The 26,278-nt window shown below is 38.8% G+C and overlaps 1 protein-coding gene across 4 annotated transcripts in view; it reads right to left on the reverse strand.

The window, feature by feature from the left end:
* MAST2 (microtubule associated serine/threonine kinase 2) overlaps positions 1 to 26,278 on the reverse strand; it is a 186,459-nt gene that overhangs the window by 133,313 nt on the left and 26,868 nt on the right. Inside the window, exon 2 of one of the 4 annotated variants that reach the window (XM_050977183.1) lies at positions 3,968 to 4,810. The exons of 2 other annotated variants lie outside the window; for them this stretch is intronic. In XM_050977183.1, coding sequence (XP_050833140.1) covers positions 3,968 to 4,006 — 39 coding nt within the window. In that variant the 5' untranslated portion in view covers positions 4,007 to 4,810. Of the gene's footprint in view, positions 1 to 3,967; positions 4,811 to 15,205; positions 15,377 to 26,278 lie in introns of those variants that run through there. One more of the 4 variants, XM_050977182.1, reaches the window with a different exon arrangement.

Raw genomic sequence — 26,278 nt, forward strand, 5'->3', positions numbered from 1 at the left:
GAAACCTTCAGTTTAAAATGCAGATACAAGTTATTTAGTTAATGTGTATTTCAGAAGTTTTTTAAAAGCAGAACAGAAAAATCTAATTTTGAGTCCCATTCAGAGTGTCCCTTCACTGTGAACAACTTATAGGTCTTTAGAGAGCAATTTCTACTTTAATTTTTTTATAAAAATACAGTAAAAAGCAACATTCTTACTAACACCATTTTTATCAGATCTTGCAATGAGCTTTGTAGCCAGCAAAAAAATGTCTCCAATAATTCTAAAAGACACTATCTAGGAGACAAAATTGAAGAGCTAGTCAACTTTCAGGGTCTCTAAATTATGGCCAAAGGTGTGTCAGAGAAGGCTTGAACTGTACAGTGCAGTCAGCCTCCTATTGTTTAATATATTGAAGCTTAGAGATTCCACTGATTTTCTCATTCCCTTTCCCTATAAAACAAAACAAAAAAAGTAGTCAGTCCTTAGAGTAAAATAAATCAGCTCAAGAACAAGTCCACCAAATACTCAGATTATACTCTCCATGCCCTATTTCCCCCTGCCCCCAGGAGGAAAATGATAGATTTATCTTTAAAACTAATGAATTATTCTTCTGGTGGGCTAGGAGGCATGGGGGTTTTTATATATCATATTTTAGCCAAACATGCTGTGCAGTAGAAACATTAGCCAAGATAAGCACATTCAAGCCCTGTGATGCAGTTTGTCTTTCAGATCTCCACTGAAACCAGCACAAAAGTGGTCCCACAAAGTAAATTACCTAGTTGAAGTTAGCCCAACTTTCAGCAGAAAATGAAAGGGAGATACCACATTGTAAGGAAAGATGGATGCAGGGAACTGTGGTGATAATGTCCAGCCACATCTGAATACTGCTCACACAGCACAAATGCAGAATATAAGCTGCATGCCAGGATCTGAAATTTGGAATATCACAATCTCCATTACTTTTCTTACTTGCATTCACTCATCAGGATTTTGGGGATAGAAACTCCAATTTCTTGCATGTGTGAGAAGAGTAAAAGCACACATGCACCAGCTCTTGCAATGCAAAAGGAGCCAAAAACTCCACCATTTTCTAGTACAAGATGATCTAAATACCAGTTCATCTTCACAGGGACTCACTGGGTACTACTGCTGTGATCTGCACTAAAATACCAGCAACAACAAATGTACAGGGAGCAATAACAAACCTGGGTAGCCTCCTAACATTTGTGGATACATCAAAATGCATTTTATGTAACACCAAATAACTTAGAAATCCAAATACACATCTCTGTATGGAGCAGCAGAAACAGCTCCACCACTTAGCACCTGTCCCTAGGCAGTAATTTATGTCAAAAGTCCAAGTTCATTATCTAAAATGAAAGCCTAGAAATGAAAGGAATATTCCATTATTAGAAGCTTTCTCAGCCTTTTCTCAACACTATTGCAGAGCTAGTCACACTGCGAGCATGCTATATCTGTGTGTATATTATAACTCTATATAAATATTTACAGTTACATGTACACAGAAAATCTGATTTGCCACTCCTGGATCTTAAATTTCCACACATTTCACCACTACAAATTTGTAGACCAAATTTGTGGCACCAAACATGATGAAACAAAAGCAGAACTGAACAAATGAAGAAGGTGATATAGAAGGGCCTCGTGCCAGTACATTGACTTTGCATTCCTGCTCCTTTAGGTGGTCTGCTCCCTCTAGTCCACAGCTATTTCCTGCAGGGATCAGGGCTGAGAGAGCCCCCCAAGAAGACAAAGTTATCACAGTGTTGCTATCACAAGCATTTCAGGTGATGGAGGTAAAAGGGAGCATTTGTGTGCATTTGGAAAGTGCCCTGTAGTGAAACAAAGAGGAAACAAGATTTTCACAGTGGGCTTGATTAAGTACCAGAACAGGTGCCAAAAAGGCTACAAAATCTCCCATCCCTAGATACACTCAAAACCAGCCTGGACAAGTCCTTCAGCACCCTGATCAAACTTTGGAATTAGCATTGCTTTGAGAGGAGAGGTTGGATTAGAAAACCTAATTTGGGCTGTGATGTTCATTTTAAAAGCCATCAACATTCTGCTTGAACTAAGAAACTAATTCTTTTCATCAGTGGCCTTTCAAACTAGTATCACCCAGCTCTCCAAGGGAAGTAATTAAATATATTGCCTTGGCAATGTTCCAACAGCTCTTTAATTTTGCCTGATTTTTGAAGTTGAAATTGACTATAAAATGGCCACTTTTCCAAGCCACAATTTCTTCCAAAAATTCTACTCCAAAATACAGAGGGGAAAAAAAGATCTAACTTTCTTTTGGACATCTGCCTTATTTCCTGATATCCTTTTAGCCTATTTTCTTAGTTCCTGAAGCATTTTTGATGTAGATATTGATTACACCTATATATAAATATGCATAAGCATTTACACATACCTGCCCAACTGGGGACAGACACAACACCACATCTAGACAGTAAATGCTCAAGACCACCAAATGATGGAATTTCACCATGCTACAGAGTTAAACCAGGGAAATGCATTCTCATTCCCAGCAGTGTCTTCTGCTGACATTGGTGGACATTTGGGCTCCTCCAACCTCCCTTCCTTTTCCAACACTCCCCTGAAGAATTACCATGAGAACCACTCCCTGGCTTGTCAAACAGATAAAACATCCATGAGAAATGCTAGGTTCAGAAAAGCAATAAAAGGCTTGAAAAAAATTTTGATTATCTGTGGACAAAAACAATCTTCTTGGTTATGAAACTCTAACTAATTAGATACATTGAAAATAAGTATGAATTTATCCAAAAATTCACCCCCAAATAATCTTACTTATTCCTATATACTGTTATACAGAAAGTAAATACAGCTAATTTTATGATGAGGAAATGCACTACCCTAATACACTGTCACCATGGTATATGCAGCACTGTGTCAAGCTATTTCAGTAATATTAATAAGCAATAAATAAATAAATAGGTGAGATGTAGAACATATTCACATAAGGCAGTAATTACTTTGTAATTGCCTTAAAGCATCAGCAAGGCATGAATAGCAATATGTTAAGATAGTACATTTATTTTCCTCAAAGGAAGTTAAACAAGGGGACAGACATGGTTAATTTAATAGGCAACGTTCATGGTCTATAAACAATTACTTATGCTAGCAAGTATGTAACAGGCTATATACCATCCTATTACAATGAAAAGGAGGGGTGGAGGGGAAGAATATGTTGCTCTCAAGCACAAATCTATTCCCTGTCCATCTCACACAAGATTTTGGAGCTCACTCACTTCCAGCAGTTTTATTCCATAAGCATCAGTTCAGTTATCACACACCACTGACCCTGGCACAGATTGTTTGTCAGACCAGTGCAACTGTGTCCAGCTTCCACAGCACCAGTACAAATTAAAACTTCACTAGGATGTTTGAGTTCAAAACAAAGTAGAGTATTTATTGCAACAATAATAGTTGTTGGAAGTAAAATATAAATATTATTCGCATTGTTGAATTGCATTCTGATTTTGGATTACTGTGCATTTGAAGCAGTAAAGAAGCATATGTCAAAAATAAATGAGAATATTCAATCTGCTTTGACATTCAATTTTTAATTAATGCTCAAGTAAAATGGCTACTCTGAGGCAAGTCTGACAAGTCATGTAACAGATTTTTGTATGTATCTGTAAAAGTGAAGTCCCAAAAATAAGGTAAGCCTCATAGTTTATACTTCACTTCTTACCATAGGAGTAGTCACAAAACTATTGGATATAATCCAAGACATTAAAATATTATTTTATTACTGTATACAAAATCCTGCTTTTAATTTATAAAAAATAAACTAGGTGAAAACAGAAAAACTCAAATTCTAGTATCATTGTTATGTTCTCAGTCAACCTGATTTACACCAAACAACTGTCAGCATTTTTATGAGACTGTCACATTACAAGCAGAAGAATAAATAAAAGAAGGCTGAAGTTACACTTACCTGCAGCCCTCTTCTTCGAAGAATACTTGAATCATCCATATTTCCACTGCTGATCACTAAAGCTCTCTTGCTTCTCACTAGCTTTGCTCTCTAACTGTTAAAGAAGTCCATTATTTTCAAACTTTTCTCCCCCTCCCACTCGCCCTCCGTCCACTTGCTAAAAATAGGACATGGTCTTTCACTTGCCTGTCAGGAAGAACTGCAGCCACGTCTCTGACTATCTGTATGTAATTTTGCCTGCCTCTTTGTGGCAGATTTAGCAGGTCACATTAGAAAAAAATCTCTTTAACTTTCCTAAATCTTTTCAAGGTTGGATGTCTCACCCCCCTCATACACACAACTGTCTACAAATATATAATAATAATAATAATAATAATCCACAGCTCCACGTAAGGCCAAAGAGTGGAATTTAATTCAGATCCCATACACATACATTTTTGCTTTATTTCAATTTACTCGAGCTGTTATAAGGGATCAGTAAGCTAAAACAGCTGCCTTCATTTACTGTGTATAATAAGCTCCCAAAATCCAGGTCACATTTCCTTTAAAAAACACACAGCCACGCTAGCTAAAAAAGCAATACTGTGGGCACACAGGACCATACGCTGGCACCGAAAATACTGAAAAATCTCGCTGTGAAAACCATGGAAATTTTATTTTTCCCAAATCTGAAAAATTCCTTTACTCCTTTGCAAGACAAAGCAACTGTGAGATTCTTCAGATACTGTCACACATTCTTTTGTTTCTGCTATCTCTGAGGTATGCTGGGCTCCTCCATGCAGCAGGCACGGCACATTCTTCAGCTCATTGCTGAGATCTTGCGACTCTCATGTGCTGAAGGGTCTGGAACACATGTTGCAAGTTCTGAACATTTAAGAATTCATTCATCTATTCATCACTGACAGAGCTGTCTGAAGTAGCCCTTCCCTCATCGTCATCCATAGCAAAAAGGCAGGGCGAAAAAAAAAACGAAAAAGCACAGTTCAGCTGAGGCTTTTTCAGTCTGTCCTGCAGTTTCTGTTTTCCAGCTACCTTCGCACAGACAACTCCAGCAAGGTCAAAAAGGGCTTTGCCCCTTTAGGTCCATAATGCCAATGCCATTTTAAAACATGAGCATACAGCACGTGTTGAAAAATAAAACAACAATGCTTCTAGCTATACCGAACACCATTTCAGTAAAACCAAAAATCTAGGTATGTTCATCCCAGTATCATTTCAATTTCTGAGCATGTCAAGAAGCCTTTGTCCTACCCATGCCCTTTCTAGATTAAAAAGGAAAAAGAAAGTATTGCAAATATAATAAACAGTATATTGCCGCAATGACCTTCAATATTTTAGCAGAAAGCTAAAGCAACAGATTTCATCTCCTGATAAAAGCTTAGGACAAGAGTCTATTTATAACTTCTGAATATAAACACTGTATTTAAAAAGAACCTAACTTCTGAAGGATTTCATGAGATACACAAATCAAACTTCATCGAGAGCTGTGTTTTTGAGGGGATTTCAGCCAGACATCCTCAAGTGTGCAAACGCAGCAGCGAGCGGAGCCCAGGCCGGGGCAGCGCTCCTGTCCCCGCAGCTCTGACAGCTGCAAGCCAGAAGGAGTCCCCGGACCAGCACACGGGTCTGGCGGTGCTTAGAGGAGCGGAGATTTACACGGAAATCTTTAGCTGATCTTCATGCTAAGTGACCGAGTCACATGAGCTGAGCACATCAATGTAAAGTCAGCTGAAAGCAGATACAACTCAATCCCATTCACCAGGCTTTTTCCTGATCCTCGGCGGAGCGAGTGTGGTCTTTTATTGAGAGCAGCTAATAAATCCTGCGGCTGCCGTGCCTGCCTCCATCCATCTGCCGATTTACACGAGCGAATGCCGAACGAGGGCTGCAGCGCCTTTGTGCGCTCCGGAGAGGGCAGAGCTCATTTGCATGGAGCCTACTGTACCATATAAAAACCTGCGCTAGTGAAAACAACTCCATGAGCCACTTCATTTTAAAGGAACAGCATCTGCTTTTGCAAATGGGGCTGGGGAACGGCGAGCCAGCCACGGAACTCTGCGGGAGAACTTAAGGATGTCTCACCGGGGGGAACAGTAACATAAAAACACAGATTAAGCTGTTTAAAAGCACGCAGGAATGTAAAATGATCATAGGACTTCACTGTGATAATGTTCATGATGGATTTCAATATCATTTCTCGCATTTTGCTGTCAAATAAGCTTCCTCAGAAAAATATACAAAATACTAACCTTCAGTTATCAGACATTAGTACCATACCAATTCTGTTTTCACTCAAGAAAATCTCATAGAAACAAAACATTTTGGCATGCATGCTCACATACATTACATGCACTTTAAAATTTATTTTAGTCTACATTAGATTTTAGAAATATTTCTATTAGACCATGCACTAATCAGATCATTGATCTTACCTCTTCTAAGGCCACCAGCATTAAAGTGAGAGGAATCAAGGCATTTTAACAATCATGCAACACCATTCACATTGTATTCTCCTCAACCACTAAATGAAAATAACAGATAACAGCCAGATAACAGTAGTATATAACCATAACTTATTTCCATAACATAACTGGAAGCATTCTTATTGGCACATATACAACTAATCCTTCCTGGATTATTTACCGTAATATTCAAACATTGCCAATTCTCAATATGTCTCCACAAGTGACTTGTAATTGATTGAGCCTGGCATGAGTCTTGAAATACCATGAGAATCATCTGTTCTCTTCCAAATTTCAAGCTTTCTTGGGGAGGATGCTTTCAAATTGGCTGCCTGCCACACTTACCCAGTTTCTGGGGTAGAGAAGCCAAGTGGGGCTGCTGGAAGAAAAAAAAGCCAGGCATGGCTTTTCCTCCAGCTTCCCTGTCCCCTTCCCTTCTTCAGTGTTTGCTTAAATGTCAGATCAAAAACCACCACCAAAAACATCACAAATGGAGCAACCACCTTTTCTTCTCTCCTGTTTAACTGTTAAGACTCATCTACTCTCCTTTTTTCTTCCTTCAGCAAAATCTACCAGAGAAAATCAATGATGAAAGAAGATGGGAGAAAATACTTAGAATCAAACTGAAATAAGCGAAGCACAAATGGAATGTAAGAGCAATTCTCTGACATGGAAGATTTTTTTACTAAATACTATCTTTAGAAATTTAAATTAACTCATCATTTCACCAAAAGATTACACCACCCTTAGACAGTGATTTTCACATCCTGAAAGGTCTGCAGGTAAGTCTCCAATTAGAGATGAGAAAGTATTTGTATAAGACATTCCATTGAAGGACGTATTACTGAAAGACATTAAAGAAACCAAAGGACACAAACTGTAATTTTATCTATTATATAAAAAGTTAATTCTAGAAGTAAATTCAAACAGTTTCCAGATGCGGGCAACATTTAGAAAGGGTCAAACAAAAAACCTGTTTATCAGGGAGAAAAAAATCAAAATAAGGAGGTCATTAAATACTTGAATCCTTTAAGAATGAGAGTACCTATCTTAACACTCAGCTTCACTAAAAAAATTTGGAAGGGGGATTAAAAGAGGGACTTTAAAGTTGGTTAACCAACAACTTTAGTAAGCTCCTAACTCAGTTCTTCCTCCCTCTATCAAATTTACAAATCTAGAGAAAATTTGCTTTGCTCTGCAGCAACAAGGAAAGAGAAAGGGTAGTGTAGCATTGGGATCTCCTGGACATAATCCAACCAATTCCTGTTTTGCTGCAGTGCTCTGAAAAAGCTCTGAGAAAGTTCCTAATTGAATGTTGATTTGAAGACATCAAGAAATGGAAATGGCCATGAATTTCCAGTATATTCCTGCAAGGATTAGCCTGGTAAGTAGGGAAGGACAGTTTATCAGCTTGCCAGTACTGGGGTGAATTAAATGAGGCTAAGAGCAATTTCCAGAGAAACAAAAGGAGGCACTGCTTTACACAACAGTCACATTGGGCTATTTCGGGCTGTAAAAGGCTGGAGGGGAAAAGAATCACAAGCATGGGCAGAAGTGTTTGGACAAATGCATTGAAGAATCTGCCAAGAACCCTTAAAAGAGGGAAACACACTGAAGTCGACCCAGAGTCACAAACAGTTGCAAGTGCCCTGGGAAGAGACTCTGCCTTAGACACCTGCAATCAGAGATAAGGTACTGGGCTCAGCCAGTGTAACCATTCTGTGCCTTTATTTAGGTAGAAAGTCCAAAGGTAGTGCTTGCTGAAGACAAGAGTGTCCTGCATCCTAAAAGGCATCCAAACTCCAAAAGACATGAGGTGTAACAGTGAATTTGTAAACTGAAAAGTAATTCTAAAATTAGTGTGTAGGTGTGACAGTTCAAGGAAGCTGTGAACAGACCAAGAGAACTTACACATCATAAATTAGTGGTATTGTCTCTAGATATAATATTGATGACTTTACCATGGAAAATCATGTCTGTGGCCTATATTTTGACATGAGTATTGAAAAAATGAAAGATCCAAAAGAAATGTTTCCAGGGTAGAAAAACATCAGTGTTAAAAGACTTTAAGAACTTAATCTCCTTTAATTATCCCAGGAAAAGCCACATGTATGACAAGACATTGAAGAATATTAAGAGGACCTGGAATTTTACTTTTTACACACTAGACAGCAAACAACCCTACCTCTCAGAGGTCTCTAGGAGGGGTCAGTGCTTGGATTCTGGTCAGCATTTTATGTCTTTTGATAAGAAGAAATCTCTTCTCATTCATGCTGATTCAGACCCCATTCCACTGCCTGCTACCAAAATCTATCACTTCTCTGTCTTATAAAAGAAAAAAATCTGAGAGGTCAGAACATTTCCAAGGTGAAAATGACAGGAGTTTTCCATCTATTAACTTCAGTATCATCAAAACAACAATTCTTTCAGCTCTTCTGCAGCCCACAGGTCTTCAAATAGCATCAGTGGAAGATGACCAAGGACAGACCAATCTCACAGTCAGAAAAGCAATGACCACAGGAAGTCACTTAGAAGTTGTGCAATTGCTCCTGTGTACAATACATTTTACTGAAACGTAATTGAGAATTCCTGAATAAGCTATTATCCTATTACTCACATTTTCTACTCACCAAAGCAACTGCAAAGGGGGATAAATAAGAAAGGAGTCTGTATCTACTCTATCAGAGTGCATTTACATATGCACAAAGACATATCTGTGTAGAATCACGTGGCTCACCTCTCAGCTGTGTTCAGTTTGCATATTGTACTTCCTATGCTGAATATAAACTACCTATCTTAAATTGTAATTGATATTTACAGTATATTTCAGGTATCACTCAACATCCTTGAAAAAACTAAAAATTAACCAAAACAGGGCAAATAATTTTGCTATGACTTCCTAGTCATTTCAAGTTCTTGGCACTGCATTCTGACACCTTTGTGGTTTATTCCATTGCATCAGAATTGAAACCTACCATTACCATAAAAGCAAAAGCAGTAAAGATCATCTTGGCAATCAAATCATCACCCTGTGGATCAAAAATATGTGTGCTATCTAGAATAGCTTAAGTGAATCTAATAGCTGCACTCCTTAAACTCATAATTCCAGAGAATTTGGAGGTCCTTCCAGAGGTCCAAGTTCACCTATACTGACCACTTAGAAACTTCTGATATTTCATAATAACTACAAAAACACCAGAAAGTCTCTCACACAACCAGGGCCCCATCACTGGAGACGGGGTGTGAAGGACATCAGCACTACTCAAAAGGTTGATTTTGTGATGATCACCAATTCATATTTTGCCACACAAAGAGTGCTCCCATCCAAAAATCAGGCTAAAAAGACCAACAGCTTTTCAATTTTCTGCAGCAAGATGCAATGTTTTTAATTATATATTGAATTATAAAGGAATTTTTTGAACCAATGCCCTGATCTAAAATACTGAGATTCGAAATTTACATTTTTCATAATGTAAATTATGAATTTCATAATTCCTAATTCATTATAGTTTTTACTCTATTTAATCAAAACTAAAAGCAACAAGACATCAAGCTGTGGGAAACTTTAAAGCTATAACATTTCCTTACATAACATATTGTCTGGTGGGAAAAAAAGATCATTTTCCAAAATTTTACAAGCTGACAACTTTAGTGACATTTTTTTTTAAGTCTTTGGTAGCATTTATCTGTGCAAAAAAAATGAGCCAAATGTTTCGCTGTCAAAGTGAAACTTAAGTGCTTGGGGCTTTTTTATTTATTTTGATCAAGCTGTGTTTATCTGGAGATTTAAAAATGTGTCTCTTTGAGATACACTGACAGACTACCGAAACCAGGAAGGTTGATGAGGTAACTTGTTTTTTAAAAAAAATAAAAAAAAACAACTTGGCAGCCAAGCTAAGGAAACTCGCCTGACAGCTTGTCTGAATTTCTTCTGGATGTCTTGCCTATTTACAAGATTCAGTTTGATGAAGTAAGACCTTTGGAGCAAAGCTGTGCATTAGCAATGAACTACAGGAACTCATCCTGAGCCACCGCTTACGAGGCTTGGTCCCAGAAAAAGAAACACTGAAAAAATGTCTAAAATCCTCAAGGTTTACACAATACTCAGGCTTTCACAGCACACTTTCTGTTCCCAGTTTGTTAGGTTTAGATTCCTGGGCCAGACTGGCCCATCCCCCACATCCAAAGCCTTATGGAAGGCGGCACTCCCACTCATCTTCCATACAAATGTAAATTTGCTGCCGACAAGGCTGGAGGGAAGAGTTCATTCATCTACAGAACAACCGCTCCCATACTGTAACAGAGAAGGCACATGCAGAAGAGACACCAGCTCCAGGCAGAACCTTGGCTCAAGCTAACATCTCTGGAAAGGAATCTCCAATTAAATTTCATATTTATAGAAAGTGTAGGATTCACTGTGCAAATTCATATTCTGGAGCTGAACTGCCATTAGAACAGAATGGAAACCAGCTTCTCCCATGCTACCTTTCAAACACAAAGCCGTTTTTAAAAGAAACGTGGTTTTGATAGGCAGAAAAGCCTTTCTCAGTATAGGGTGCAAATTTAAACCTGAAGAAAATATAATTTCTGTTTACTAAACATTTAATGACAGTAACAAAATCAAGTTTCCCTTACTTTATTATAAGACAAGCCTTATGCTTCAGACACTTGGATTTAAACCTCAGCAATTAATAATCAGAACGGCAACAAGCCCAAAGCTCAAAGACTCAATACCAACTTGTGTGTTTCCCAAATGAAGCTATTGACATTTTCTGAAATGTTTATGGAAACAAAGGCTGTCCTTTCAAGAATCCCACAGGAAAGACATTTTGAATCCAGTTAGCCTAGAAGCTATTCTGCCCTAGAAACTGGCTCTATAAAGCTACAAATTACAGATGCACCACATATCTCATGCAAACACACACTGTTAAATACTCCCAAAATTTTACTGGGCACAAAAGAGTTCCCCCGCTATCCACACTCCTGACCAGCACTGCCCTTGCTGCAGCCTCACCACAGCACAGTGGTTTGCATTTACACACTTCCCTTTTCTGTGAACTCCTCCCAAACATCTGCTTCCAATCCTTACTTCATCAATAAAGCCATATTTAACTTTGAAGTACAAGCTAGACAATTTTAATAGAAAGATGGCACTTTTCAATTAAAGAGTTATAAGGACAACAAATTGCAGAGGTGTGAGACCAAACTGAGCTGTATTTCACTGCATCTTCCTCCCACTTGTATCTGTAGGATATCTGTCATTTTGGACTCATTTCTTCAAAACAAACACTTGATATTTCATGAGACAAGGAACCTCTTCTATTACACTGGTTAAATAGTTACAAATACTGATTCATGCTGTCATTAGGAAAAAACCCATTAGGAGAAATGCCTGAAACTCCACAACTGCTTTTTCTTTAATTATTCTCCTCAGAACACAGTCTACAGCACTGAATATATTTTTTCAACTTAATCCACATACAATTCATTTCAATATAGCATGAATTTCACCTTGGTTTCCAGCTGACATTAAAGTGCTTAAACAAGACTCCAAAGGTTGTACCATTTTGCTGGCTTAAGACCAACATAATATACACTTAAACACTGCCTTTAAAATAAATACTGGAAGATAAGCCAAAACATTTGGAATTAGAGAGCTTTATTCTCTCCTACTCTCCTTGTTTATACCTGACTAAGCTTACATCAATATCTAGGGAGACATCTCACAGCAGTTTTTTACTGATGGATTCTGACAAGTTTTTATTCTTCCGTTTCTGGTCTCAGACAAAACTTTGCTATTGATTTCTCACAATTTTGTCATCTCTTTAAGTGCTGGACAAGTTAAAAGCTTTTTTATAGATATCCTTTTTTTCTGACATTTATCCATTAAACTTGAACAAAAGCAGAAAGAAAGGTAAAAATAACAAATTCATTCAAGATTTCAAAGATTTACAGTACAATGATAACTTTTTTTTTCAATTCTCCCTTTTTACCAGGATCTGCATCGGACCTCCCATTTTTATGAGCTCTGATGGTTGTTTGGGGTTTTTTTGTCATTTAAAAAAGCGGAGAGACATAATAGTAATTTGGCAATCTCTTGAACTTTTTTTGGTGTTTTTTAATGGAACCATTTCCATTCAGTCGGGAGAGAAGAAACAGAAGACAGTAAAACTGCTGGCTTAAAAGACTCCAAGAATATTTCTCAAAAGAAAAGTGTGATGATAATTATTTTTAAAAGCATGTGAAAACATGTCTCCTTCCATAAAAGTAGTGGGTAAAAAATGCTTGGATTTCAAATTAATAGTCAAATATATATGTTTTGCATTTCTTGATACAGTTACACTTTACTCCAAATTAAATTCAAACACAAAACTCTTACAAGTGACACAATACATGTCCAGAAGCAAAGGTCTCAGAAAACAAGTGTGTTTCATTGCAGCAGCAGTACCTTTACAATATATGTTCCTTAAAGAATTCAGACATACTACTGAGTTACTAATGTAACATTGACCAAAACAGTTGAAATCTTTTGTTCTTTGTTTAAAAAAAATATGAGCTCACCAGTAAAAATTGAAATGTTATTTTCATGCATCATTTGAATTGTCACCTGGGCTTTTTGTCTCTAGAACTGTCAGAGAATATCAATGTGTTAATTGAAACAAGCAGTACGTAATCCACAGGACATCTTTAGCATATGTGTCCTTCCAAGGCTGACAAGAGCTTTCTTGGATTTTTCAGCACTAGAGTCTGATGTTTCCATACTCAAGCTAAAAATATGAACAAAAACCTTACACATTTACATAAATATGTATTTTCCCAGCAGTATCTTTCCACAGGAATCTAACAAACTGTATCAGTTTTGAGACCTCGAAAAATAAAATGTGAGTGCGGTAACATTGCCATGAAAGTGTTGAAAACCCCATCCTTAAAGCTGTATTTCTCTTCATCATTCAAAAGGCCCAGAAAAATAAATCCAATCAGAAACCTAGCTCCGTGATAGAACATTCTTACTGATGAAGGAGAATGAGCTAGTGGATGTAGCAAGGCAAAGCTCAATACTCAAAGCTATCATAATTTAAAATTAGACATAATTATCCTTAACAAAACCAGGCACTGTGGAAAGGGGCTTTGGAACAGCTGCTCCTCTTCAATTTAAATGCTCATTTGTTTTACATTGACCTAGAAATCAGTATCCTCCTAACCAAAAGCCAATTAGATAATAGTCTGTCTTTCAAGCTTGCAGAATACTAATTTTTGTAATGTTGTTAGTAGTGAAAAGCAAAGTAATAAACTGCAGATGATGCCACAAGCATGCTCAGCTCCAGTATGCACAACTGAACCGTGAGGGTTCCCTTCCCTCCTTTCTGGAAGGTCAGATTTACAGTCCAGGGAAGACATCCATCACTTCCTTGTGCTGACCCTGCAGTGCAGTCCCAGGCTGGGAAAACCACAGGACACTGCAAAGGCAGCCACATGGAAAGATCTTCAGTTTGCTGGAGTAGTACCCCGCCACTCCTCCCACAGCAAAAGCACCATGCCAAACTGACAGCAGGGAAGCATTCCAAAAGCTGCCCTTCCAACCTTGCCCAGAGCTAGGCCATGTACACCAGTGTTCTTGGAAACAGAAGGATGCCAGATTCCTTCATTACTGCCATATAAACCAGCTGCTTCTTCAGCAACAAGGACTGAAGACGCCCAACTTCTTACAGACTTGACTTTGGCTTTTTGCTCCCTCCCACAGCCCTGACAGAGGTAACTCTGGCTCTCCTCTTCTGGTCTCCACCCAGCTGGAGACAGCACCTTCCCCACTTAATCCAGCACTGTCATATCTGAGTGTCAGCCAGTGCTGCCAAACCACAATAACCAACAAACTGACTGTCACTGAGAGAATGGGAGGGGGCGTCTCCTACTCGCTTTCCAGTTCTTATAGTATTGCAATTACAGTTATTTTTGATATTTCTTATTCTTTTCAAGCCTGGATGAAATTGGCCTGGTAACTTGGAAGTTACAAGGAAAGAAGGAACAACTGGAGAAATTTTGACTCCCTACTACTGTTCAGTGTTTCTGGCAGTCAGGATCATTTATACCATTACTTTCAATTTTGGTTAAAGCCAATGCCAAAAATATATATTCATCTACAGAGCTGTTCCTGCTCTAAAGAGACAAAATGATCATGAATGCCAGTTTGATTACACTTAAATAAAAAACCATATCATTTCTTGGTCTTCTGAGACTTGGCAGCATCCCTAGAGAAAATTCTTTCCATGAAAGGAGGAGAGCCTTTTCTAAATGCATCCACAAAATAAGCTTCTCAGAAGGCTGGTAACACAGGGAGGCTGACAGGCTCCAGCAAGAAACCAATTAACACAGGAAACTACATTAGAAAACAGAGAATTCAATTCTACCAAAGCATTATGTCTTCCTAGAAGAAAGAAACACTGACAATCATCAGTTGTGATTCACAGTTCCATGCTGCTGTTAGTGCAAAAGGTGGATGTTTCAATATTGAAAGGAGTCTTCCAAAACTGCTGAAGTTGTAAAGTAAACAAGCCTATATTGACAGAATTATCTCATGGCAGAACACAAATCTCTGCAGGAAGGTGGAATTCAAGGCAAGGAGAAGCTCTTTCCAGAATAGTTAATGAAGCTGAAGAAACCCCTGTCTCCTTAGGTTTCCTTCCGAAGTCACTGAAGTAGAAAGCAACTAAATGCAAGTGTGAGCTGCAATGGACAACAAAAGACAAACATGAAAACAGCAGCAGCACTCTAAATATACCTCTGAGTTATCAGACATCAGCATTATCAGTTGATTGTAGTTGATTTGCTCTGTCCTGTGCTCCCGAATTTCCCACGCTAGCAGCTCCCTTTCCTTCTCAGAACTGCCTTCAAAGCTGCTTTTGCAACAGGAAGCAGAGGACAAGCCAAAGTCCATTCCTGCCCAGCCAAACAAGTAAGCAGATTATCGAGGAGGTTTCAGAGCAGCTAGGACAATGTCCAAGGCAAAATAATTATTTCAGTCCTGTATCAGCTTTTCCAAAGAACAAGTAGAAGAAGCATCACAGCATTAGTTATTGAGATTTTAATAGAATAAAAAAAAAAAGGTTGCAAATAAATCACTGAGGCTTCTGAGAAGAGTTCTTAGGTGCTTTTGGATGGGAGAGGTATAGGTTGGGCTGTTTAAATTACTGTCTCTGCTGATCAAGTAAACATGTAAACATCAGGCTCTGAATTGTTCAGAGCTTACAGCTTGACTGAAAACTACATTTCTAAAGGAAATGTATCTCCAGGAAACAGCAAAACTTTCTGGGTTAAGAACCTGCCAATCAATTGAATTTTTGAAAGTAGCTGTCAGAAGAATTGCGAGGCAATATGACCTTTCTATGTCAAAAGAACAGCATGCATATAACATTAGATATGAGGAAGAAATTATTCACCATGAGGATGGGGAGGAACTGGCACAGGTTGCTCAGAGAAGTTGTGGGGGTCACATCTCTGCAAGTGTTCAAGGCCAGGTTGGATGAAGCTTTGAGCAACCTGGTCTAGTGGAAGGTGTCCCTGCCCATGGCAGGGGGTTGGAACAGAAGGGTCTTTAAGGTCCCTTCCAACAGAAACCATTCTATGATTCTATTATTTGAATGGGTGACCTAAAAATAAAGCCTCTGATGACAATGAGAGAATGACTGAGAATGATCAATGAGGTCAACACTGTCAGGATGATCTGAATGACCTGCTCTGTGCACGTACCGTGTTAATGGAACCAAATGGTAAATTACACTCATAGGAATTAGGATTTAGGCACCTACAGCATGAAGGGAACACCTGCAATTCTAACTCCATTAATCTCTCATGGATCCGTTTTTTCAAATACTGGTACTCAATTTGCCATTTTCCAGTCCTCAGACTATTTCAAGCAATTGCCTATACAGCACAAATAGTAGTTCACACATTTCATCTTTGAATTATTTTAAAGCTGTGTCATTATCTCCTTTTACTCACAGAAATAACAACCTACTTTGGTCTGCTCCTAACCATTCTGCTTTCTTTTTAACAATTCTTAATTCTTATTCATAGGTAGGGTAGGGGAACACTGCATTCCTCTGCTGCCTTGAAGGAGTGGTCCTTAATTTAGTTCTGTGAAGATTATAAAGATGCAGGTCTCTTCACTGATGTTCTTTACTCTTCACACTTCTCTTTCTAAATTGGTTCATCTTTTTGAAACTCATAGCAGTTGGGTTTTTTTACTGTTTTTAGCTTTGCATACCTCTATTTCTATTTCAGCTTTTAGGGTGGTATGGGGTTTTTTTTTTAATTACCTTTTGAACCAGAACTGAGCACTGCTAAGGACACAAACAGCTCCTCCTCCCATGGGATCTTTGCTGGAGCATGATCTCTCTTATGAAACCATCACTGAACATGTAAAGTCTGCTCTCACCAAGTTCCAGCATGGCATGTGTCCAGTCTGCACAGAAGCAAGTAAATTCTCCCACTGACATTTTGTTCCAGAGTGTCCAATCCTCCTCAGCACACTGCAGTCAGCATCCCCTGCCATGCAGTGGGTAATACAGGCCCCCACAATTAACACATCTTAATTGGACCCAAGCTTTGAGGCTCGGTGGTGTGTGCTTTGCCTGTTTGGTGCTGTGTGTTTTGCCTGTTCCAAAAGGGAGCAGAGAGCAGGGTCTTTAAACACCCCCCAGCATCACCCAGCCACATTTCCAGCCTCTATAACCTTTCCCATGCAGTTTGAGGACAGGATATTGGACACAGAACTGCATGTAAATGAGACAGGCAGTCCTCAGCATAGTCATGACAGAATTTGAGCATTTTATGGGATTAATTATCTGTAAAACATACAGTAGTGTTGTAATTACACTTATGGGCAGTGAACATTATTATATGCTTTCCACTACTTTGAACTGGGGGATTCAACACAGAACAGAAGTTTGTAACACAAAGCATAAGCTCAATAATATAGCTTAGTTGAAATGGAGTTAAATCTACTTTTTCCTTTTTACATAACACAGAATGGAGTTCAAACAACTTCTCATGGCTTGCTCCAGAATGTGAAATAGTGGTTACCTACTTCTGAACACCCAAACTATTGGGGATGTTTCCTGGTGTGCAAAGAAAAATGGAGCTGCCCATTACAAATAGCTGTCCATGACTATTCTCAGATGGAGTTTGCACTCAATGGAGGCAAAGTTTGATGATAAAATCCATGTTGATAACGGGACAAAAAGAAATCCAAAGCAAATGGAAGGGCATGCATCATTAATGTACTCCACTGAAGAAGCTAAGCACCATCACACCTTTCCTTTGGAATTATTGCAATATCTAGTAAGCCAGGGGAAAGAGCAGTTCACCTTTGGCTTATGGAAAAATAGAGAAGTTCAGCAATTAGAACTGGAAGGGACATCTATAACTTCATTGCAGACCCAAGTTTAATGGCCAAGCACCCTTAAATGGTTTTTAATCCATTCTCCACACTTTCCCTGGGAAGTTGATACCACAGATTTGTCTGACAATAAACCACATGGAACAGGGTCTCCCAAGGGTTTCAACAACTCTCATTTATACAAACATTTGCAGCCATTTTCTTTTTACATCTCAACTATGTATATATGTATATATATGTGTGTGTGTGTGTATAGACATGTATATATATAAAAACTGATTTCTAAATTACCTTTATCATAAAAAATAAGAAGATTAAGCAAGCCATTCAATTTATTAGAGTGCTCTCCTAGAATTACATTGGTACATAAATCAACTGGTTTGTTTGTAGGCATTACCTGACATTCATACATGTTCATATCAGCTATAAGAAGGTCTGATTTTCTTTTTACTATGCCTTGTCTAATTCAACTATTTCTCAGTCAGCAACATTTTAAACACAATATGTAAATTATATTGAGAAAGTAAACATGTCAGCAGGCCAGTAATCATACAGAAAATAAAAGATGTCAAAAGTACCACTTTAAACAGCTGCCTGTTTAATCAGGATTGATGCTGATACCTGATCAATATAATCTGGCAATGCTGACAGAGCTCCTTTCCTCTCCATTCAGAGAGTTCTGCATGTTTGCCATATTACACATTGTTCCTCTTTCCTTTCTAACACCTCATCATTTATCTTGCCAAACTTCCCTTTCATTAGCCTATTCCATTCTAATAAGAGTCAAGAATTAACTTTGATAAGAAATTAATGCATTTGAAATTCATAACACTCTGCATTTTACTTTCTTTAAAAAAAATATATTGCATAGGTGAATTTTAAGGCAAAACATCAGAACCTTACCTAAAACCAAACAACTAATTATTGATAGATTTAATAACACCCACAAACTTGACTTTTGTGTTGCATACTGACATTAGAGCAGACTCAAAGAGCTTGAGGATCAAAAACTCATGACTCAGACCACTGTGTATTTAGCAAGGAGGTACTAAAGAAATAAATGTAGTACCAGAACTAGTAACTGTACAGAAAATGGGAATGCAAATTTTGAGATACAATCTACAGTGCTCACAGCTCCCACTCCAGGAGCCCATAGCCCAAAGAACTGCCAGGGGAGAGGGACTAAGGAGGTCACAGTACAAGTATATGTGTGCCTAAAGCAACCCAAACTCACAATTAGCCAGAATTTTCTGGCTATCATCAAGAAATAAAAACTGAATTTTACTGTGGGGAGGTTTTTTCCAGGGATAGGGAAAGTCGTGGAGAAAAATAAACACTTCTAGGAGAACACAGGAGAGAAAGGAGAGCTTAGGAACATTGAAGAGGTAGGAGAGGTCTTAAAAGGATCTAGTTCAGAGTGGAGGCAGCCCAGTGTGCAAACTGCCCTAACCAAGGTTGGCAGCACTGATGAAATGCAAGCAAGAATGAACATTCTGACCATTGTCTCCAACCCCTGGATTCCTGACACTGTGATAAGCACTGCATGTATTTTCCTCGACAACAGCTCATCCATTAAATTACTTCAATTACTTCAATATTTAGAAAATTTGAAATGCAGATTTGCCAAAAGTACCTCTGCAGGCTTAACCACCTGAAACAAAAACATCACACTGCACCTATCGAGGCAGCTTTGTGTGAGAGATTCAGTGCACGCACTGTAACTTTGTGTAAACAATTCACAGCAGAGAATTCTCTCTGTTAAAGGTATGCAAATGCTTGTTGCTAATTTGAGCAAAGACAAATACAGAAACCATGTTAGACCTGAAGTTTCATGTTTTATTTAAACTCCAAGGCAGAGAATTTTAATTCAAAGTTTCACATAATAATTTGTTTTCATGGACAAATTATGAACCCTGCCATAGGAGTTCATCATACAACTACTTTAAGTGTCACTATACTGTATGACCACATTAAAATAATGAGGTTTGAACATTCCAATCTTCAATTAGAGCTTTGTGGCTTCAAGCACTTAAAGAATAAATGCTGCCATTAACCTAGACCTTGCCCCTCAAATATGCACCAAATATATTAACAGTGTTACTGAATCATGAGGTCATTGTGAAAATATAAATCTCAGTGGATTCCATCACAAAGCAAAATCTTGAGGATTTTAATAGGATATTATTTAAGGTATAAAATTAAAATCTCTCATTAAGTTATCTCAACAGCTCATTTAATTTATCAGACTCAAAAAATATTTTAAAGGTTATTTTAGGTTAATTACATTTCACATCCTTTTATGACAGATCTGAAACCCTGCACATCTTTCAATCCTCTTCTATAAACATTGCCCTTTGCCAAATAGCTGAGAGTTCACACTGACAGATTTTTGCATACTCACACTATAGACTCAACATGACAAGCGTTTTATATTCATGATGAACACAGAATCTTGTTTATTTAATGGAAACTTGGTCACTGCAATAAACAACAAAAGCAGAAGCCTCTCAGTCAGTAAGGCACCCTCTCAGCAAATTTTACATTACTTGTACTTAGTTGGCCACAACTGCTTTCAGTAAAAATAATTCTGATCAATCCAAAATGCCAGAATACAGGAATTCTTCTCATCTATTCCTATAATAAACAACAATATGGAGGAAAAAAAAAAGAAAGAAGAGAAGCCTAGCCATTATTTTGTCCTATTTGCTGTTCACAAAGGGAAGAACTAGAGATATTGACTCTAAATCAAGCTTGGTAATATATTGATTATTCTGACTTCATACCTCATGTTCTCACAGCACAAGGACTGTGCAGTTCCCGCCAGGGAAGAGCCTGAAACTCACAATAAATGTGGAAATGCTCAGGTTAGCAAGAATAACCCCGCAAGGGCAGGAAGAGATAATGGCATGCCTTGGCTCTTAAACAAGTGACTTGAAAATCTAAATATGAACACAATCAGAAATAAGAAAATTATACTGGCATACTATATACAGTGACTGCAGCAATAAATTAATCCACAGCACCATCTGCTAAACATTAATAAACTGAGGTTTACAGAAAGTCTGCGAGATGTGCTTTACTTTCAGCTCTTCAGGTGACCAAGGGACTGAACCTCTCTGTACCTGAGCTTATCAAAGTTCAGCTATCAGCATTGTTGCATAACTCCCAGGCCTGTGTTTCACTTACAAGGCTACCCTTATCTCTGCCAAGAGATTTCACCTCTCCCACCCTGGTAATCTCGAGGCAATAAGGATTTTAGATTAACTCCTAGGAAAGATTCTGAGCTGCAGCTTTTCAGAGGTGAGGCACACAAAGCTCTGTATTCCCACTGTCCTGAAAGTGGAAAAATAAACAATCACTGTGTCTCTGGGGCTGAAAAAGGATTGCTGGAAAGACACATTGCATGGCTTGGATAAACCAAAGTGACACAGTGCAGGAAAACAGACCAAACAAAAAGTGGCAGCCAAACATGGAGGATTATGCTACTAATTACAGAGCATGTCCAAAGCTTTTGCTCAGTCAAAATGCTACAGGGGATTCTTATAAATGTCCCAAGGCTCAAAACAGTTGGCATTTCTGAAAGAAAGCAGCTTGTAACTTAAGCAAGCAAACTATTTCATGTTTTAAGACCCATCCTCCTATTATCACATCCTAGGAAACTATTTTAAGAAGTATTACCAGACACAGAAGGCAGCCATATTAAAATACTAAATGCAGACATCTCACAGTGCCTTTCTATGGAAATATCTGCCAAAAATAAAACAGCAAATTTTCAACTAATTTAAATTGAAACCCAGAACTTTTATTGTGTACATCAGTATGTGTTTATAGAGAGGTCATTGAGAACCACTGAACAACACTCCAGGAACAAAGCCTCACTCTTCAACTGAGTGTGTTCAAGACAGTCTGAATAACTGTATTTTAAGTTCCCCATAGCTCCCCAAGCAAAATAGCTAATTTTCCATGCACACTACAGCAGTTTCTCACTTTACACCTACAATAGTGCTGCTGTCAGGAAGAGAAGTGACTGCATGTGCCAAAAATCAATTCAACATATTCACAGACAAAAAAAATAACATGCAGCATCTGAAGATAATGAGAACTGCAATCATTCAAAATGACAGTCTAGTGCCTAACAATTATCACAAGGCAAGTTTTATGAATTCATATTTCCTACAATGACAAGCCTCAGGTTACACAGAAGGGTGTTCACATTTTCTTTCAAATATGAAAACCTCCTTTAAGCCAATGAGTCCACTCCAAAATGGAATTCACTTAACTGAACTGAGCAAAAATATGCTGACTGTGTTTTAAGTAATATGCTGAAGTTTCTTCAGAGCAAGATGCTGACTGTGCTTTAGTAATATGCACCATATAGTAAATATAACTTTAGTACAGAATTTATCACAAAAAATTTCTGTTCTTTACATGAATTATTCAGAATTAAGTTTCCTAGTGAAAAACCAATCAGGACTACCAGTTCTGGATGCCAGTGTGAAGCAAGTGTCCTGAATCTATCATGAAAACACAGAGTCACAGCACACCCATTTTTGGTTTTCTACCAGAGACACCTTAAAAGCTGTGACAAAAGTGAGTCCCTGCAAGTACTCTGAACACTGCCAAATGTCTAGAACTTGCTCCATACTTCTTTCTCAGGTCCTGTCCAAATTCCAAAATTGATAATGTCCCCAAAGATTCACCAACAGACCCTGCAGCATATGTCCATGCAAGTATCTAATTAGTATGCATAAACTTAGACTTCACATGTGGTCTTGATTTGGAAATCCACTTACTTCCTAACTCAGGTTATTACAACTGCCAATTTAAAATGCAATTTCCATGCCTTCATCCAGGAATAAAATCCCTTCATTCATGCAACCATAGTTCCTGCTGTCTTTTCCTTTTCTACCAACATAAAAATATGAAATCCTACTTGTACAGTCAAGTATTGAATGTTCTCTACTCCCTAACAAGAAATTAAAAAATGAAATAATTTATGACCTTCATCACCTATGACTTTCAGGATTATTCTTAAACTAAACTATTTTTATCTATACTGAGCAACATTTAAATGGTGAACATGTTACCACCTAAAATGCAAACTAAAAGTAACATTATCTCTGACAAAACATTTTGGGGAAAGAGCAGCTGTGTGTTTTAGAAGACACAAATGTAAATGACGTTTCCCCATCAGATTAAACGCCTGCTTTTGTAATAAGTATCCAGGCAATCCACAGGAGGTAGCACTATGCACAACTGGCATTAATGATTTGTCCCTGAACTAGTGCTGTATTTTTCAATTAAAAGAGATTATATCTAATTCTTTTGTGAGGAGGGGGAACTCTAAGCTCTATGCACTCCCCTCTCTGCCAGCACACCTAAGGAGCAGAGAGGTGGATGGAGAGTGTGCTGGGAGAGCAGATGTTGTACCTGGGGTCTGCCCACCCCATTCCTTCCAAGACCTCATCCCTGAGTTTAACAGCCACTGCCCAGGTGTCTGCATAGCGCAGAGATCCTAAATAATAAACAGGATATAATAAATAAATAAATAAATAAATGATGCATTAAAGCGCTGGGAGCTAAGCAGGAGCTGCGGAGATGGAATTTCCCTTTATAACTAGGAGGGGGTTTGAAGCTGGAACTTCTAGCTCCACTGCACTTCGCCTAGCCTCTTGAATTATTAATTCCCGTACTGAGCTGACAAACAGCGGAGAACTGAGGTCTGCTTTAGCCTCGGGAGCCAGCCCCGTCCCCAGCCCGGCCCCGAGCCAGGGCAGCATTCCCGCTGGAACCGCGATCGGGAGACACCCGGGGCTGCAGCGCCACCGCCAGGCCAGAGGCCGAAGCGCAGCTCACACAGCTGCCCCCCAAAAATTCCCGATTTTATTTCTAGAATCGCCTACAAATACTATTTTTTATTTTTCTAATCTTTTTTTCTTCGTAAATGTCCCAACCATCATCTGTCCATTACCAGAAAAAGGATGCTGCAAACCACAGCACGGCATTACAAAGCGAACTCCTACTCCAGCTAAAAGAAAAGGCCGGTTATTAACAAGGGGCTGCGGTGGGACACGATGCCAGGCCGGACACAGGCCTGCTGTAAGATCCCTGAGGATTGCGGGGGCTCCAACGCCCTTGGACAAAAACGCGCTGGGATCGCGGAGCCGGCGGTCCCTGTGCCCAGCCCAGCGCACCAGCAGAGGGCAACGCAGCTCCGCAGAGCCCGGCACAGGCTCCAGGAACGGCAGCCTCTGGATTCCACTTCCAGGCATTCAAAGGGAATCACCGACCTTGTAATAATCTCACTCACTAACTCAAACCTGTAGCCAATTAGCCACTCTTCCTCATAGCCAGGAACAATACAAATTTTAATTTTCTTTTTAATATACAGCATCCTACACAGAGGAATTATGCTATATGGGGAACTTCATCTATTGGGTACAATTGATCCTATTCCTAATATCTGTAATATTATTTTTTTTTTTAAATAGCAAAAATTTAGAAAATAAAAACTCAATATCATCTCCTACATCTAAAAAGCATACCCAGCTTGGGGACCAAAGGTACCATGCCCCAGTGTGAGGTCTGTCTGTCCCCAGCTCCCAGCACATGCCAAGCCAAGGCCCCAACAGCACAAGGATGACCCATTCTCCCCATTCCACTCAGCATTGCCTAATCCACACAGCTTTGGGGAACTGAGTGTTCACAATAAATCATGCTGAGTGTTGTTCCACAGAGGAACTTCTTCAGTTGAGAGCTGTTTCAAATCTTTGCATTTGAGTTTTTCTACCCTCCAGATCATTATTCAAAATCTAAGAGGCTTGGGTCTCTAACCATTTCTTCTAGAACAAGATGAGGGAAAGATTAACTCTCTGGCACTGTGTACAGCCACAATGAATACGCAATTATTTCACTCTGTTTGAACTTTCACTCTGTTTGAAAGTAAATGTAAAACCCTAAGGCATTTGAAATTATCCTGTGAAGATGAGACTGACCCTACAAGGAATCTTACAAGTCTGGAATCAGAGGATTAACAGAGCACCAAGTGCTTAGTCAACAGCCTTCATCTCTGAAGATGAAGAAATGGCTCTGACCACATCCCATAATATATCCCAGAACATAAGGAAGAAAATTTACACTAAATAGAACTGCAACCACCCAGCTGAAACCATCAACCTCATTTTTAAAAATTATGTCCAGTTTTCCAGTTCAAGGAGTGCCACAAGTTTCAGTTCAGTACTGGAAGCACCTCAGAAAATTCGAGTTTGTAAGTATTTTAAAAAAAAATTCAAAATCTCTTTCACAAACATATCTAAGTTTCCATTGACAGGCTTCCTCAAACGCTTTCCTATCGCCACACTTGGCAGAAGGAACATGCATGGTTTCTTATTCCTGGAACATCTCGAACTTTTCCAGGCATTAGATGGTGAGCAATGCATAAGAGATGTAGTTCTAATTAACGGGTTGCACATTATCAGATGTTTCTTTCACAAAACCCTGGGGAGGGTGCTTGAGATGCTCTCTGTGAGGGGCCAGGACATGGGACACACACACAAACACACTTAACTTAACTTAACACACACACACACACAAAAAAAAATCTCTCTTCACAAATAAAGAAGCATATTCAGCATTAGTGTAGTGCTCTAATTAGGCATTCTGTCCTTAATGAAAATGAGGGGAAAGTCACCCCTTGCTCACCAAAAAATGCTCAGCTATGGAATATTAGCACCTTCTGGCATTGCTCCTGGCAATGTTTCATTTACATTGTGTTTTGACAAAATTAGCAGTTGTAAGAAAGACACTCCCAATCTACCTCTACAACAATCACAACCAGCTCTTCACAAGGTCGTTTTCCTTTCTAAAATTAGAAACCCTGATGGTCTTTATCCCTTATTTCAGAAGAGAATGCACCCACATAACTGATCTTGTGCATCACCAGTGGCAGGACTCAAGGAAACAGGATGAAGCTAAGTCAGGAGAGGTTTAGGTCAGATATCAGGAAGGAGTTTTTCACCCAGAGATGGTTGAGCACTGGAACAGGCTCCACAGGGAAACAGTTGCAGCACCAAGGTTGTCTGAATTCCAGAAGTGTTTGGACAGCACTCCCAGGCACATGGGGTGACCCTTGGGGTGTCCTGCACAGGGCCAGGAGTTGAATTCAATAATCCTTGTGGGTCCCTTCCAACTCAGTGTATTCTAGGATTCTAGAATTCTACTACATCCCTTAAAAAAACACAGTCTAGGGTCTAACTCTTTTTATGACAGGGTAAGATATCAGATAAACCCCCAAAACCCAGTCATAAGAAATTTCCTATAAAATTACCCCTCTGTTCCTTAAATGTGCACTCCATACATATTCCCTGCACCCAATTTTTTTTAGTGCATTTGGGTCTTGACAGCAGGAAATACCACTGAGCTGCCCCTGATGATGCTTTATGTGTTTTCCTCTGA

Source organism: Serinus canaria, chromosome 8, assembly GCF_022539315.1.
Source record: "Serinus canaria isolate serCan28SL12 chromosome 8, serCan2020, whole genome shotgun sequence".
In the NCBI taxonomy this organism is placed as follows: domain Eukaryota; kingdom Metazoa; phylum Chordata; class Aves; order Passeriformes; family Fringillidae; genus Serinus; species Serinus canaria.